General features: G+C 54.2%; 1 protein-coding gene across 1 annotated transcript; it reads right to left on the bottom strand.

Moving 5' to 3' along the window:
- Positions 1 to 12,021: 12,021 nt before the first annotated feature.
- Positions 12,022 to 12,960, bottom strand: LOC120112210 (tropomyosin-1, isoforms 33/34-like). Its single transcript, XM_039131072.1, has 2 exons — positions 12,874 to 12,960; positions 12,022 to 12,762 (listed from the first exon to the last, which is right to left on the bottom strand). Exons 1-2 carry the CDS (start codon positions 12,958 to 12,960, stop codon positions 12,022 to 12,024), a joined length of 828 nt encoding a protein of 275 aa, XP_038987000.1.
- Between the last annotated feature and the right edge of the window lie 1,613 nt (positions 12,961 to 14,573).

Here is a 14,573-nt window from a genome sequence, read left to right as displayed (position 1 = left end):
AGGTCGAGGGAGTTTGGGACTCTACGGTCGACCCTCGGGGCATCCCGACCTTAGTCGAGCAATCGTACGTTAGGTCGATGGGTCTGGGAACGCTCTATCGACTTGCGATACATCCCGAGGTCGAGGGAGTTTGGGACTCTACGGTCGAACCTCGGGGCATCCCAACCTTAGTCGAGGAATCGTACGTCAGGTCGATGGGTCTGTGAACGCTCTATCGACCTGCGACGCTTCCCGAGGTCGAGGGAGTTTGGGACTCTACGGGCTGGTGAGGATGAGTCCAGCTCCGCTACCCCCCGAAGTTGACGACCCGTCCGAATGTAGGACTCATGGTAGTCTCGGGGTTCCCCCCATGGATGCAGACGGTAGCTCGGGGTCGTCTGGCAAGGTGCATTCCACGAGGAAGTCGGCGAGTATTTGAGCTTTAATGGCCGGCCTAGATCGATATTCGAGGTCGAATTTCTCGAGCTCGACCGCCCATTTGGCGATCCTCCCCGCACGATCTGACCTTTGCAATATTTGCTTCATAGGCTGGTCGGTCAGTATGACTATTGTATATGCTTGAAAATAAGGCCGGAGTCTCCGAGCTGAGATGATAAGAGCAAAAATTGTCTTCTCAAGTTTTGAATATCGGATCTCAGCATCCCTGAGGACCCGGCTGATGTAGTAGACCGGTTTTTGGAGCTTGTCCTCTTCCCGGACCAGGACCGAGCTTACTGCGACCGGGGAGACGACCAGGTATAAGGGAAGAACTTCATCCCGCTGAGGCTTGGTGAGTAGCGAGGGAGAGGCCAGAAGGCTCCTGAGCTCTTCAAAGGCCTGCTGGCATTCTTCTGACCACAGGAAGTCCTTTGGCCGCTTAAGGATCTTGAAGAATGGGAGCCAGCGCTCAGCCGATCGGGAGACAAATCTCTCCAAGGCGGCAACCCGTCCGGTAAGCCGCTGCACCTCTTTAACTATCTTCGGAGGCGTCATTTCTTGCAGCACTCGGATCTTCTCGGGATTGGCTTCAATTCCATGCTGGGTCACTATGAAACCCAGAAATTTGCTCGAGGTAACTCCAAACGCGCACTTTGCTGGGTTGAGCTTCATTCGGTATCTCCTGAGCTTGGAGAACGTCTCGTTGAGGTCAGCTACATGGTGCTCCGCCGCTCGGCTCGTCACCCACATGTCATCCACATAAACTTCCATATTTCGGCCGATCTGGTCCTAAAAAATTTGGCTGACCAGCCTTTGATATGTGGCTCCAGCGTTCTTCAGACCGAAAGGCATCACCTTGTAGCAATAGGTGCCCTTGTCGATGATGAAGGCCATTTTCTCCTCATCTTCTGGCGCCATTCGGATTTGATTATATCCCGAGAAGGCGTCCATGAAGGTCAGCAATTGATGTCCTGAGGTGGAATCGACGAGCTGGTCAATACTTGGAAGGGGGAAACTGTCTTTCGAGCAGGCCTTGTTCAGGTCGGTGTAGTCCACACACATGCGCCATTTTCCATTGGCCTTCTTTACGAGGACTACGTTGGCAAGCCAGTCTGGGTAGGAGACCTCCCGGATGAAGCCAGCTTCAAGGAGTTTATCCACTTCCTCGGCTGCAGCTCGTTGTTGTTCCGGGGCAGAGCCCCTTTTTTTCTGCTTTACAGGTCTGCTGGTCGGCTTCACCTGGAGTCGATGGACCATGACCTCAGGGTCAATTTCCGGTAGGTCCGCGGGCGACCAGGCGAAGACATCAGCATTGTCCCACAGGAAGCTGACGAGGTGATCCCTCTCGCGGACGCCAAGGCCGGAACCGACCTGCACAGTTAGCTCGGGAAAATTTTCTCATAGGGGAACTTGAACAAGAAGCTCACCGGGATCTACTTGCTTCTTCCAGAGGTTGTCCCTCGCGTCCAGGGTTTCTATGGGTAGCGAGGGGCCCGTTGCCTGAGTCGGCGTCTCGGTTGGCAGCTTTACTCTGTGAGCCGCCATGTAGCACTGCTTGGCAACCAGTTGATCTCCTCGGACCTCGCCTACTCCTTGGCTGGTGGGGAATCGCATGAGCAGATGGCGGGTTGAGACCACTGCTCGAAGGGCATTTAGCCCTGGCCGCCCAAGGATGGCGTTGTAGGCTGAGGATAGACGGACCATAAGGAAGTCCGTCCTCACAGTGCTTTTCTGGGGAGCGAGGCCGACCGTAACAAGGAAGCTGACCTCACCCTCGACTGGGACCAACTCTCCGGTGAACCCGACTAGTGGGGTATTAATTTTCCGGAGATGTCCTTCTGGCAACCTCATTTTTTGCTAGGCATGGTAGTACAAAACGTTGGCTGAACTTCCATTGTCAACTAAGACACGTTTTACATCAAACTTATTTACAATCATGGAGATGACCACAGCGTCATCATGGGGGGTCTCAACCCCTCCCAAGTCCTCGTCCGAGAACGAAATGACTTCAACAGTACGCGGGCGCTTCGGGGAGACCCCTTGGGCTGATCCTCCTGCCGAGGCTCCTCCGATTACATTGATGGTGCCGGCGATAGGCCTGTTGTCATCTGGATTTTCGAGCGGTGTGGCGTTTTCCGCTGGCCTCCTTTCCTCATGTCGGTTCCTTACGAACCGATTGAGTACTCCGCGGCGGATAAGCACCTCTATCTCGTCTCGGAGCTGAAAGCAACCTCCGTGTCGTGCTCGCGGTCTCGGTGGAAGCGGCAGTACTTTCTGAGATTGTGGGGAACTCTTGTATCCCGCATAGGAGGCGGAGGTCGGAAGAAATTCCGACCTTCGATTTCCATCAAAATCTCGGCCCGGGGAGCATTGACAGGTGTGTAATTCTCGTACCTCCCTGGGTACGTCCGAGGCCATGGTGGGGACCTTGGTCGAGGTGGGGTCCTCCGTTGAGGTTGTCCCCGCTGCCGAGGCGAGCTCCTCAGTCGGGGGAGGTTCTTCTCTCGACGGGAGAATCGGCTTCTTTGTCGGCCGCGCTCCTCGCGACGTTTCTTCTGCTTCCTTGAGGCGGGCTCAATTGCACCCCACCTGGAAGCGATTGCCTCCTCGGCCTTTGCATACTTCCGAGCTCGGGCCAGCATCTCGGTGAAGTCGGCCGGGAAGCTCTTTTCGATAGAGAAGAGGAATCGATAAGAGCGAACCCCAGTCTTTAGAGCCGACATGGCTATTGACTGGTCCAGCTCGCGAACTTCCCACGTGGCAGCAGTAAAACGGTCTAGATACTCCTTGAGCGATTCTCCCTCCTTCTACTTGATATCCAGGAGGGAGTCCGACGTCCGCCGTTGGCGTCGGCTGGCAGCAAAATTGGTAGCAAACTGCCTGCCGAGTTGCTTGAAGGAAGATACCATGCTCGGCTTTAGCCCAGAAAACCAAAGCCGAGCTGTCCCTCGAAGAGTCGCCGGGAAGACCTTACAAAGTACGGCCTCCGAGGATCCTTGTAGGGCCATAAGAGCTCGATAGCTCTTCAAGTGGTCGAGGGGGTCGGTGATTCCGCTGTAGTGCTCCACTTGAGGCATCTTAAACCTCGCGGGGACCGGCTCATCCTCGATCTGGCGGGAGAAGGGGGACTTGGTGGTGAATTCAAAATCCCCCTCTTGTCTTGCCTTCTTGCTGTGGAGCGCTTCGATCTGGCGCTCCAAGTGTTCGACTTTTCTGTCGAGCTCCCCAACCCGTGGAATCGTCACCGTAGTTTGCTCCGGCTCACGGTGGTCTGGGGCTGATTCGGCCTCAGAGGGTTGGGGTCTTCTGTTGAGACCTTCCCCCGGCAGCTCTCTCTGGGGGGAGGCCCGCCCTTCGTTGTTGGCCCTGGAGGAGCCATGAAGATTCTGGCCTGGGAGAATCGGGCCATTGGGAGGAAACTCCGGCAAGACCTGGGCCTGCGGGAGAAGCGTTGGTAAGGCCTCCTCGCGCCACAAGCCTTGAACGGCAGCGGCCAGGGCCTGAACTTGCTGCACCAGAGCATTGAATTGCTCCGGCTGGACCTGGGAAACCGGGTCAGCCGGAGTAGGCGAATTCTGGACGGAGTGTCCAGGACTCTGTGGGGGACGCCGGAAGATATTGGAGGCTCCCTTACTTCTCAACTTCATGATCGCGACTCGGTCCCTTCCTCTAGCGCCAACTGTTGCTGGAAATTGGACCCGGGGGCGGTCGTCAGTCGAGGAGGGGGAGCGGCAGGTGGACACAGGGGAGTGGCGGTCCGTCGGCGGGCGGCGTCCTCCGTCGGGGTGCCTGCAGAAAAGCCGGTGGCCGGGTTTTCCGGCGCCGGCCCTCCGATGCTTAAGTCAGAGGGGGGGCAATCTGTGTTTAAAGGAGAAAGAGAAGAACAGTATCTTTTGAGTTTTCTGTCTCCAACCCCCCTTTGAGAAGCAAGGGTTCCCTTTTATAGTGGGTCGGTTTACCTGTGATGTGATGGGGCGAGACCGTCGTACGGCTCGGCATGTTGCTTGGACTGGCACACGATCGAGTGAATCATTGCATTGATGTCGGAGATGAGGCCGTCGTACGACCCGAGCTGGCACGCGATCAGGTAAATCATTGCATTGATGTCGGGGGTAAGGCCGAGATCAGAGACTTATCACGGTTGACTGGACTCCGCTGAGCTGATTTGCCGTGGAGAGCTGTGGGTCCGTAGATAATAGGAGCCATGCGCATTAATTATTGAGTAGGCCGGAGATTCGCATTAATTGTTGAGTGAACCGTGGATTCGCATTAATTGTTGAGTGAACCGGGGGTTTGCAGAGGTCATGCGCAATAAATGCTGGGGCAGTGGCAGGATATGGCCCTCGGAGAGATACGGCCGTAGTAGGTGGTCGACAAGGACAGACCTCTGGGGTCGGAAATTCTCCAGGTCGGAGGTTCTGAGGTCGGACGTTCCAAGGTCGGACGCCGACTTCGGTTGTCCAAGGTCGGCGACTATGCGGCTTCTTAGGGGCGAGGTTACTATATTGCTGGGGAAAACTGCATTCCCCCAACAATATAAAACCATATCATCTTATGCAAACCAAACCCATTGACACAAATCTCATAATACAAATCCACCGATACAAATCAATGAATATGTATATAGCGGTGATCAAATAAAGAAATTCTTACTTCTTGCTGTAACCAACTTAGATACAATGTTTACCAATCTAAGCGCACACCTAATATGTTCAACAAATTTAACATTAATAAATAATCAACTTCTCCTTGATCAGCCTCCAACATTAATGAATCAATTATGCACTGGCTTGTTAATTTTAGAGTCCTAATATTTGAATTACCCATAACTTCTCTATCCTTCCCTAACTCAAAATTAAATTAAATAAAAAGTTAGGAACTTACCTTGATTTAAAGACAAGAGCATGAAATCCTTTGTTAGCTTCTTTTTGCCCGGATGACTATATCTCCATACAAAATCAAGGCCGACTATGAAAAAAGATTCGCAAAATAAGAAGTATGAGGTCGACTAAATGGCAGCATGCAACTGTTCAAATCTAGTTTGTCAAATCAGGAAACAAGTATCCAATCAAGGTAAGGGTAGCAGGGATGATCGACAAGGATTAGGGTGAAGGAAGGATAGGATCGCTATGTAGCAGTGTCCAACAATCCTAATTGACCATCTTTGATTAATCTAGTTAATCAACTTATGAAACAAGAATCAAACCATTGTATAGTGTTGGGGGAATACGGTTTTTCCCCAGCAATATAGTAACCCCGCCCCTAAGAAGCCGCATAGCCGCCGACCTTGGACAACCGAAGTCGGCGTCCGATCTTGGAACGTCCGACCTCAGAACCTCCGACCTGGAGAATTTCCGACCCCAGAGGTCTGTCCTTGTCGACCGCCTACTACGGCCGTACCCCTCCGAGGCCCGGCCGAGGGCCATATCCTGCCACTGCCCCAGCATTTATTGTGCATGACCTCTGCAAACCCCCGATTCACTCAACAATTAATGCGAATCCCCAGTTCACTCAACAATTAATGCGAATCCCCAGTTCACTCAACAATTAATGCGCATGACCTCTGCCTATCGCCGGCACCATCAATGTAATCGAAGGAGCCTCGGCAGGAGGATCAGCCCAAGGGGTCTCCCCGAAGCGCCCGCGTACTGTTGAAGTCATTTCATTCTCGGACGAGGACTTGGGAGGGGTTGAGACCCCCCATAATGACGCTGTGGTCATCTCCATGATTGTAAATAAGTTTGATGTAAAATGTGTCCTAGTTGACAATGGAAGTTCAGCCAACATTTTGTACTACCATGCCTACCAAAAAATGGGGTTGCCAGAAGGACATCTCCGAAAAATTAATATCCCACTAGTCGGGTTCACCGGAGACTCGGTCCCAGTCGTGAGGTCAGCTTCCTTGTTACGGTCGGTCTCGCTCCCCAGGAAAGCACTGTGAGGACGGACTTCCTTGTGGTCCGTCTATCCTCAGCCTACAACGCCATCCTTGGGCGGCCAGGGCTAAATGCCCTTCGAGCCGTGGTCTCAACCCGCCATCTGCTCATGCGATTCCCCACCGGCCAAGGAGTAGGCGAGGTCCGAGGAGATCAGCTGGTTGCCAAGCAGTGCTACATGGCGGCTCACAGAATAAAGCTGCCAACCGAGATGCCAACTCAGGCAACGGGCCCCTCACTACCCATAGAAACCCTGGACGCGAGGGACAACCTCTGGAAGAAGCAAGTAGATCCCGGTGAGCTTCTTGTTCAAGTTCCCCTATGAGAAAATTTTCCCGAGCTAACTGTGCAGGTCGATTCCGGCCTTGGCGTCCGCGAGAGGAATCACCTCGTCAGCTTCCTGTGGGACAATGCTGATGTCTTCGCCTGGTCGCCCGCAGACCTACCGGGAATTGACCCTGAGGTCATGGTCCATCGACTCCAGGTGAAGCCGACCAGCAGACCTGTAAAGCAGAAAAAAAGGGGCTCTGCCCCGGAACAACAACGAGCTGCAGCCGAGGAAGTGGATAAACTCCTTGAAGCTGGCTTCATCCGGGAGGTCTCCTACCCAGACTGGCTTGCCAATGTAGTCCTCGTAAAGAAGGCCAATGGAAAATGGCGCATGTGTGTGGACTACACCGACCTGAACAAGGCCTGCCCGAAAGACAGTTTTTCCCTTCCAAGCATCGACCAGCTCGTCGATTCCACCTCAGGACATCAATTGCTGACCTTCATGGACGCCTTCTCGGAATATAATCAAATCCGAATAGCGCCAGAAGACGAGGAGAAAATGGCCTTCATCATCGACAAGGGCACCTATTGCTACAAGGTGATGCCTTTCGGTCTGAAGAACGCTGGAGCCACATATCAGAGGCTGGTCAGCCAAATTTTTGAGGACCAGATCGGCCGAAATATGGAAGTTTATGTAGATGACATGTGGGTGAAGAGCCGAGCGGCGGAGCACCATGTAGCTGACCTCAACGAGACGTTCTCCAAGCTCAGGAGATACCGAATGAAGCTCAACCCAGCAAAGTGCGCGTTCGGAGTTACCTTGAGCAAATTTCTGGATTTCATAGTGACCCAGCGCGGAATTGAAGCCAACCCCGAGAAGATCCGAGCGTTGTAAGAAATGACGCCTCCGAAGACAGTCAAAGAGGTGCAGTGGCTTACCGGACGGGTTGCCGCCTTGGGGAGATTTGTCTTCCGATCGACTGAGCGCTGCCTCCCATTCTTCAAGATCCTTAAGCGGCCAAAGGACTTCCTGTGGTCAGAAGAATGCCAGCAGGCCTTTGAAGAGCTCAGGAGCCTTCTGGCCTCTCCCCCGCTACTCACCAAGCCTCAGCGGGACGAAGTTCTTCACTTATACCTGGCCGTCTCCCCGGTCGCAGTAAGCTCGGTCCTGGTCCGGGAAGAGGACAAGCTCCAAAAACCGGTCTACTACATCAGTCGGGTCCTCAGGGATGCTGAGACCCGATATTCAAAACTTGAGAAGACAATTTTTGCTCTTATCATCTCAGCTCGGAGACTCCGACCTTATTTTCTAGCACATACAATAGTAATACTGACCGACCAGCCTATGAAGCAAATATTGCAAAGGTCAGATCGTGCGGGGAGGATCGCCAAATGGGCGGTCGAGCTCGAAAAATTCGACCTCGAATATCGACCCAGGCCGGCCATTAAAGCTCAAATACTCGCCGACTTTCTCGTAGAATGCACCTTGCCAGCGACCCCGAGCTACCGTCTGCATCCATGGGGGGAACCCCGAGGCTACCATGGGTCCTACATTCGGACGGATCGTCAACTTCGGGGGGTAGCGGAGCTGGACTCATCCTCACTAGCCCGGACGGAGTGGTGGCCGAACAAGCCTTGCGCCTCGAGTTCCCGGCCTCAAACAACGAGGCAGAGTATGAGGCTCTCATTGCTGGGCTCAAATTGGCGAAGGAACTGAAAGTGGAAGACCTGAAGGCCTTCAGCGATTCTCAGCTGATAGTGAGCCAGATCCAGGGAGACTTTGAAGCAAAAGGGCCATCAATGCAAAAATATCTCCAAAAAGTGCGGAAACTCACGTCTGCCTTGGGCTCTTTCAGCATCCAGCACATTTCCAGAGCGGAGAATCTCAGGGCAGACCAGTTGTCCAAACTGGCGACCTCCCGCATGAGCGAGCTTTCCAAGGAGACAACGCTCGAGTATCTTCAGACACCCAGCACGGAGGAACCTGAATCCACCATGTGCATCGACTTCGAGCCGAGCTGGATCGACGGGTTCGTCCGCTATCTCCAGGACGGAATCCTCCCTCATTATGAGACAGAGGCTCGCCGGATCAAGCGCCAAGCTTTCCGGTATGTCCTATATAAAAACAAGCTCTATCGTCGATCATTCACTTCTCCTCTTCTCAGATGTCTCCGTCCCTCTGAGGCGGACTATGCCCTCCGAGAAGTCCATGAAGAAATTTGCGGAAATCACCTGGGAGGTCGGGCGTTAGCCTATAAGATCCTGCGGCAAGGATATTACTGGCCCACGCTCTAGAAGGATGCGACGGACTTCGTTCGGAAGTGCGACCGGTGCCAACGGAACGCCGACCTTCGGCCCTGCTAACTTCAATCATCGCCCCCGGGCCGTTTGCCCAGTGGGGGATCGATATTCTGGGGCCCTTTCCTCTGGCCACCGGGCAAAGAAAATTTTTGGTCATCTCCATCGACTACTTTACTAAATAGGTTGAAGCTGAACCTGTAGCCTGGATCACTGAGCAAAAGATGCAGGACTTCGTGTGGAAGTCCATAATCTACAGATTCGGACTCCCCCGAATCCTTATATCTGACAATGGTCGGCAGTTCGACAACGTCCACTTCAGATAATTTTGCTCCGAGCTCGGCATCGACCACCGCTTCACCTCGGTCGCCCATCCCCAGACAAACGGAGAAACTGAAGTAACTAATCGTACCATTTTGCAGGGACTCAAGGCCAGGCTTGATCGATTCGAAGGACAGTGGATCGAGGACTTGTACAACGTCCTCTGGGCATACCGGACCACGTTCCGATTGCCCACAGGAGAGACCCCCTTCAACCTAGCGTATGGCACAGAGGCTGTCATCCCGCTGAAAATCGGCCTCCCTTCTTCAAGGGTGGAGCACTACGACCCCGACTCCAACTCTTTCCAACTCAGGAGTAATCTAGATCTCGTTGAAGAGACACGAGAGGTCGCCCGGGTCCGTATGGCAAGATACCAACAGAAAACGGCCCAATACTATAACTCCAGAGCCAAGCCCAAGCTCTTCAAAGTAGGGGACCTCGTCCTCAGGAGAGCCGAGGCTTCTCAGCCAACTGAGCAGGGAAAGCTCGTCCCAAATTGGGAAGGGCCGTATCAAATCGCCCGAGTACAACGATCCGGAGCATACAAGTTGAAATCCCTCGAAAGGACTCCAATTCCGCGAAGCTGGAACTCCGAGAATCTACGAATGTACTACCAATGAAACCCCTAGGGTTCAAGACAATCAGAAACATGGACTCAGTCTCCTTTTTACAAATGATTCGTCCATTCCAATAATTATGATTATTTCTTCTAATGTTGGGTCGTTTGTGATCCTCAGATTCCTCGATTAAGATCGGGATGCCTCGAGGCTCGACCGTAGAGTCCCAAACTCCCTCGACCTCGGAAAGTATCGCAGGACGATAAAGTATCGACTTGACGCAAGATTTTCCGACAAGGTCGGGATGCCCCGAGGGTCGACCGTAGAGTCTCAAACATCCTCGACCTCAGAAAGCGTCGCAGGTCGATAGAGTATTCCCAGACCCATCGACCTGATGTACGATTCTCTGACAAGGTCGGGATGCCCCGAGGGTCGACCGTAGAGTCCCAAACTCCCTCGACCTCGGAAAGCGTCGCAGGTCGATAGAGCATTCCCTGACCCATCGACCTGACGTACGATTCCTCGACTAAGGTCGGGATGCCCCGAGGGTCGACCGTAGAGTCCCAAACTCCCTCGACCTCGGAAAGCGTCGCAGGTCGATAGAGCGTTCCCAGACCCATCGACCTGACGTACGATTCCTCGACTAAGGTCGGGATGCCCCGAGGGTCGACCGTAGAGTCCCAAACTCCCTCGACCTCGGAAAGCGTCGCAGGTCGATAGAGCGTTCCTAGACCCATCGACCTGACGTACGATTCCTCGACTAAGGTCGGGATGCCCCGAGGGTCAACCGTAGAGTCCCAAACTCGCTGGACCTCGGAAAGCGTCGCAGGTCGATAGAGCGTTCCCAGACCCATCGACCTGACGTACGATTCCTCGACTAAGGTCGGGATGCCCCGAGGTTCGACCGTAGAGTCCCAAACTCCCTCGACCTCGGGGTGTATCGCAGGTCGATAGAGCGTTCCCAGACCCATCGACCTGACGTACGATTCCTCGACTAAGGTCGGCATGCCCCGAGGGTCGACCGTAGAGTCCCAAACTCCCTCGACCTCGGGAAGCGTCGCAGGTCGATAGAGCGTTTCCAGACCCATCGACCTGACGTACGATTCCTCGACTAAGGTCGGGATGCCCCGAGGGTCGACCGTGGAGTCCCAAACTCCCTCGACCTCGGAAAGAGTCGCAGATTAATGGAGCATTCCCAAACCCCTTCAACCTCGGCGGGCGCCATCGGGCCCAAGAGAAGCCCGAGTTCTCCGAAGGTCAAAGAATGATTCCGAAAAGTTGGCGAGGAAATAAGGCAACCTACTCCACTGCGAGGAGCGCAACTTTGGAAGTGCAAAAGGTACATCCCACTCGATGCTCACCTTGTTATATTTATCTGCGTGTTGCCAGCAAAATCTCGATTAAAGTCGAGACCTTATTTTGGCCAAGGTCGGATTGCTCCTACAAGTCGGTTTAAGACTAATCTCCCACTGACCTTATGCATGCTCCATCTACTGAACCTCCACGACAACTTATGTAAGTCTTCGTAAACAAGGGCCCAATTCGGCCCCCATACACAGACTCCAATATCGACCTATGAAGATAACCTCGACCGCGGGCGTACTGATTGAGCTCAAGAAAACCGAGGTATCCTCTACAAGTTTCGACTCCGCTCGCCAAAACCTCGGCTGGGTCCGAGGGCGATAACTATGAAAGCCCTGGCGTCGATTTGATTATCGGCTCCTCTTCGGGGGACAGCACTAACCCTTCTATAGACCTATGGTCCAAAAGCCGAGCACGAAAGCTCGGCGAGACCCCCAGATAGCGGCCTATGCAAGTCTAGTACGGCCCCGCTCGGAGGCCTGAGGCCCGAGCTCGGTGCCTCAAGAATCCAAAAGCCAAACATGGCGACTTCTGTAATCTTCAAGTCCGAGCTGCAGGACTTAGGAAAGTTTCCTAAAAATCTAAGCTCAGAGCTCCCTCTGGCTAGTGTAATCTGAACTCAGGAAAGCGGAACATAATAAAAAAAGAACATGCCTTTATCAAGTAGCTCGGTAAAACAATAAGTTAAAATCCCGGCCTCGTTTACAACAAAGAAAGACAAAGAGAGATAAACATGAAGTGACAAAAGGAATTTTTCATTGATGAAATGCCAAAAGGCTAAGTACAGAATTGGAGGTCGACCATTCAAAAACTTGAAGGCCGACCTCGATTACAATGGAAAGAAGAAATAAATCTAAGTCCTAAGGGGCGGCAGTCGCGTCGGCATCACCCTCGGGGTCATCTATGGCGATGACTGGAGGGTCTTCGGCGGGCACGGGCTCGGGGTCTGCGGCAGGGGCCTCGGCGGGTGCCTCGGGAACGCCCTCCAACTCGGCCACCGCCGTCGCAGGCTCGGCTGCGTCCAACTCAGCCGACTCCGCCTCGGATGCCTGGGCGGCGGGAACGTCATCCGAATCGGAGCTGTAACCCAGCCTCATCCTCGGATGAATCATCGAAAGATCGAACTGGGGGCAGATCCGGGCCATCTGCTTTCGGAAGTTGTCGAAGCCCCGGAGGAACCCGTCGACGGTTTTCTCCTCTAACATATCGCGAAACTCCTCCGATTCTTTGAAGGAGTCTACGGCATGTTCGGCCCGCTCGAGTGCGCCCCTTTCTCGAGCCTCCAGTTGCTCGATCTTGAGGCGCAGGACCCCGCCCTCGTACCTGAGGCCCGCGACCTCGGAGTGGACCTCCCCCAGGCGCGCCTCCGAGGCGCGCAGAGCTGACTTGGCCAAGGAGTGGGCAGCCCTTTCTTCCTCAAGCACCTCGACCATAGCTAGGCGCCCGGCCTCAGTGGCCTCCCTCCGCGCCTCAGCCTCGGCCAGCGTCGCCCCCAACTCGGCAATCTTCTTCTTAGCCAGCTCCAATTGCCGGCTGACTTGCCGAGTCTCTTCTTGACACCCTTGGGCAATGAATACCAGGGTGTCGACTTCGTGGATATGCTGCAAGAGAAAAAGGGTAAAGCGATTACGAGTTGAAAAACATAACATATTCTCCAGTAGTCTAAGGAAAATTAGGAAAGTAGCTTATCCGAGCGGTATTGCGGTAAGTACCGTTGACAACCTCTTCCAGCGGCAAGTTCCGAAACTCGGCCCGGTCCGCTGGAAGCATCGCACGCCGAAATACAGCGCGTGCGACATCGGCGTCGTGGATGGCCGAGCTCCCCTCGAGGAGTGGGGATCCTGGCTCGGCCGACTCCTCCCTAAAAACCCTTGAAGAGCTCGGCTCGTCCGAGCTAGGGATTTCGGGGCCTCTGACTTCGGGGCCTCTGGTCGGCTCAGGCCCCGGGCGCTGTAAGCGGATTACGGGCCCTGATCAATTGTGGGGGCCCCCGCCTCTGGGCCTCCCGTCCCGGCCGATGTGGAAGCACCGACCGACCTCGACTTCTTCCGAGGTTAGGGAATAGCCCCCCCGGCCTCGGCCTCCCGCCTCTTCAATCGAAAGAAGAGGGACGTGTTGTTGGTCGGCATGTGGGGGATGTCTGAAACCAAAAATTTTCTCAAGTGTCAGACCAATGTTAGTGAAAAGAGAAAACAGATAAAAACAAAGCGATGCGACTACTCTTACCCTCAGGGCGCGCCGAACTCAAGCCCACGCTCGCCAAGGCGTCCTCCCGTAGGAGCTCGGTTAGGTGAATCCCTTCCCGAGGGCCCGTAGGGAGTCCAAGACCCTCAGCTCCCTCCCCGAGGGCTCGGAGAGCCTGTTGAGAGCCTTCAACCGAGGGTGCCCCCACCTCGGGTTGAACCCCCACGGCACCTCGGACGCAAGAAAGAAAAATTTCCCCTTCCACTCATGAATAGAGGAAGGGGCGCCCTGAAAGAGTGACATACCGCCCCGAAAGGCGAAGTATAGCCACCCCGCATCCGCCGGATTTTTCTTTAATAAACAACACCGGCGGAAAACACTCACCGAGGTCGGAATCCCGTGCGCAAGACACAAGGACAAGAACCCGATTATGGTCCTCCACGAGTTCGGAGCAAGCTGTGCTGGGACGAGTTGATACTCTACCAGCAAATTGTTCACGAACTCGTGAACAGAGAACCGCAGGCCGGCCTAGAGCGTCTCGCGGTGGATCGCGATCCGACCTGGGGGCGGCCGCGCCGCCCTATCCTCCGGTCCCACAGTTTCGAGACGAAACCCGGGCTGGAAGAAGAACCGGGAGCGGATTAACTCCAACTCCTCCCCCGACAAACTCGACCCTACTTCCTCTGGACCGAGACCCATTTTACAGAGAAATGAAATAAACTAAAGATAAAGGGAGTAAGGAGGAAGAGGAAGAGGAACCCTAGCTAACACAGGGTGGAAACCTACGGAAAAGTCGCCGGAAATCGCTCCGGGCGCCGCCGGCAAGATTTGGTCGAAAGGTAGGATGAAGGAGGAAACGGCAAAATGAAAGGCAACCAAATGGAACTCTTAGGGCAGATTCGTGGGGTTTATATAGACCCCCCTAACGGCCCAGATCGGCGGGTTCAGTTCCCACCCCCCGTCTGGATGGCGCCACGTGTCGGCCTCGGAAGCCGAAGCACCGCATTCACTCCAGATCAATAAGTTGGGTACAAAATCGAAGCGCCGTCCTATCGGATCTCACGGCCTCATCATGGGTCCGCAAAATCGGACCACCTTGAAAGACGAGCGGACGTCACCCCCGCTCCCTTCATTTAATAAGCCTCAGGGACACGTGGAACATCGGTATAACCTCAGCCTCCCCAAATCCCTATCCTGCCAATACGAGATCAGAAACATCCGACCTCGG

Source organism: Phoenix dactylifera, chromosome 10 (genome assembly GCF_009389715.1).
Source record: "Phoenix dactylifera cultivar Barhee BC4 chromosome 10, palm_55x_up_171113_PBpolish2nd_filt_p, whole genome shotgun sequence".
NCBI lineage: Eukaryota > Viridiplantae > Streptophyta > Magnoliopsida > Arecales > Arecaceae > Phoenix > Phoenix dactylifera.
This window is presented reverse-complemented; position numbering and strand designations above follow the sequence as displayed.

Excerpts from the sequence above, each read along its gene's own strand:
- LOC120112210 (XM_039131072.1), bottom strand. The coding sequence starts at position 12,960 with ATGTCGCACGCGCTGTATTTCGGCGTGCGATGCTTCCAGCGGACCGGG. Across the intron at positions 12,763-12,873 it reads GCTGGAAGAGGTTGTCAACG|CATATCCACGAAGTCGACAC; the intron begins GTACTTACCGCA and ends TTTCTCTTGCAG.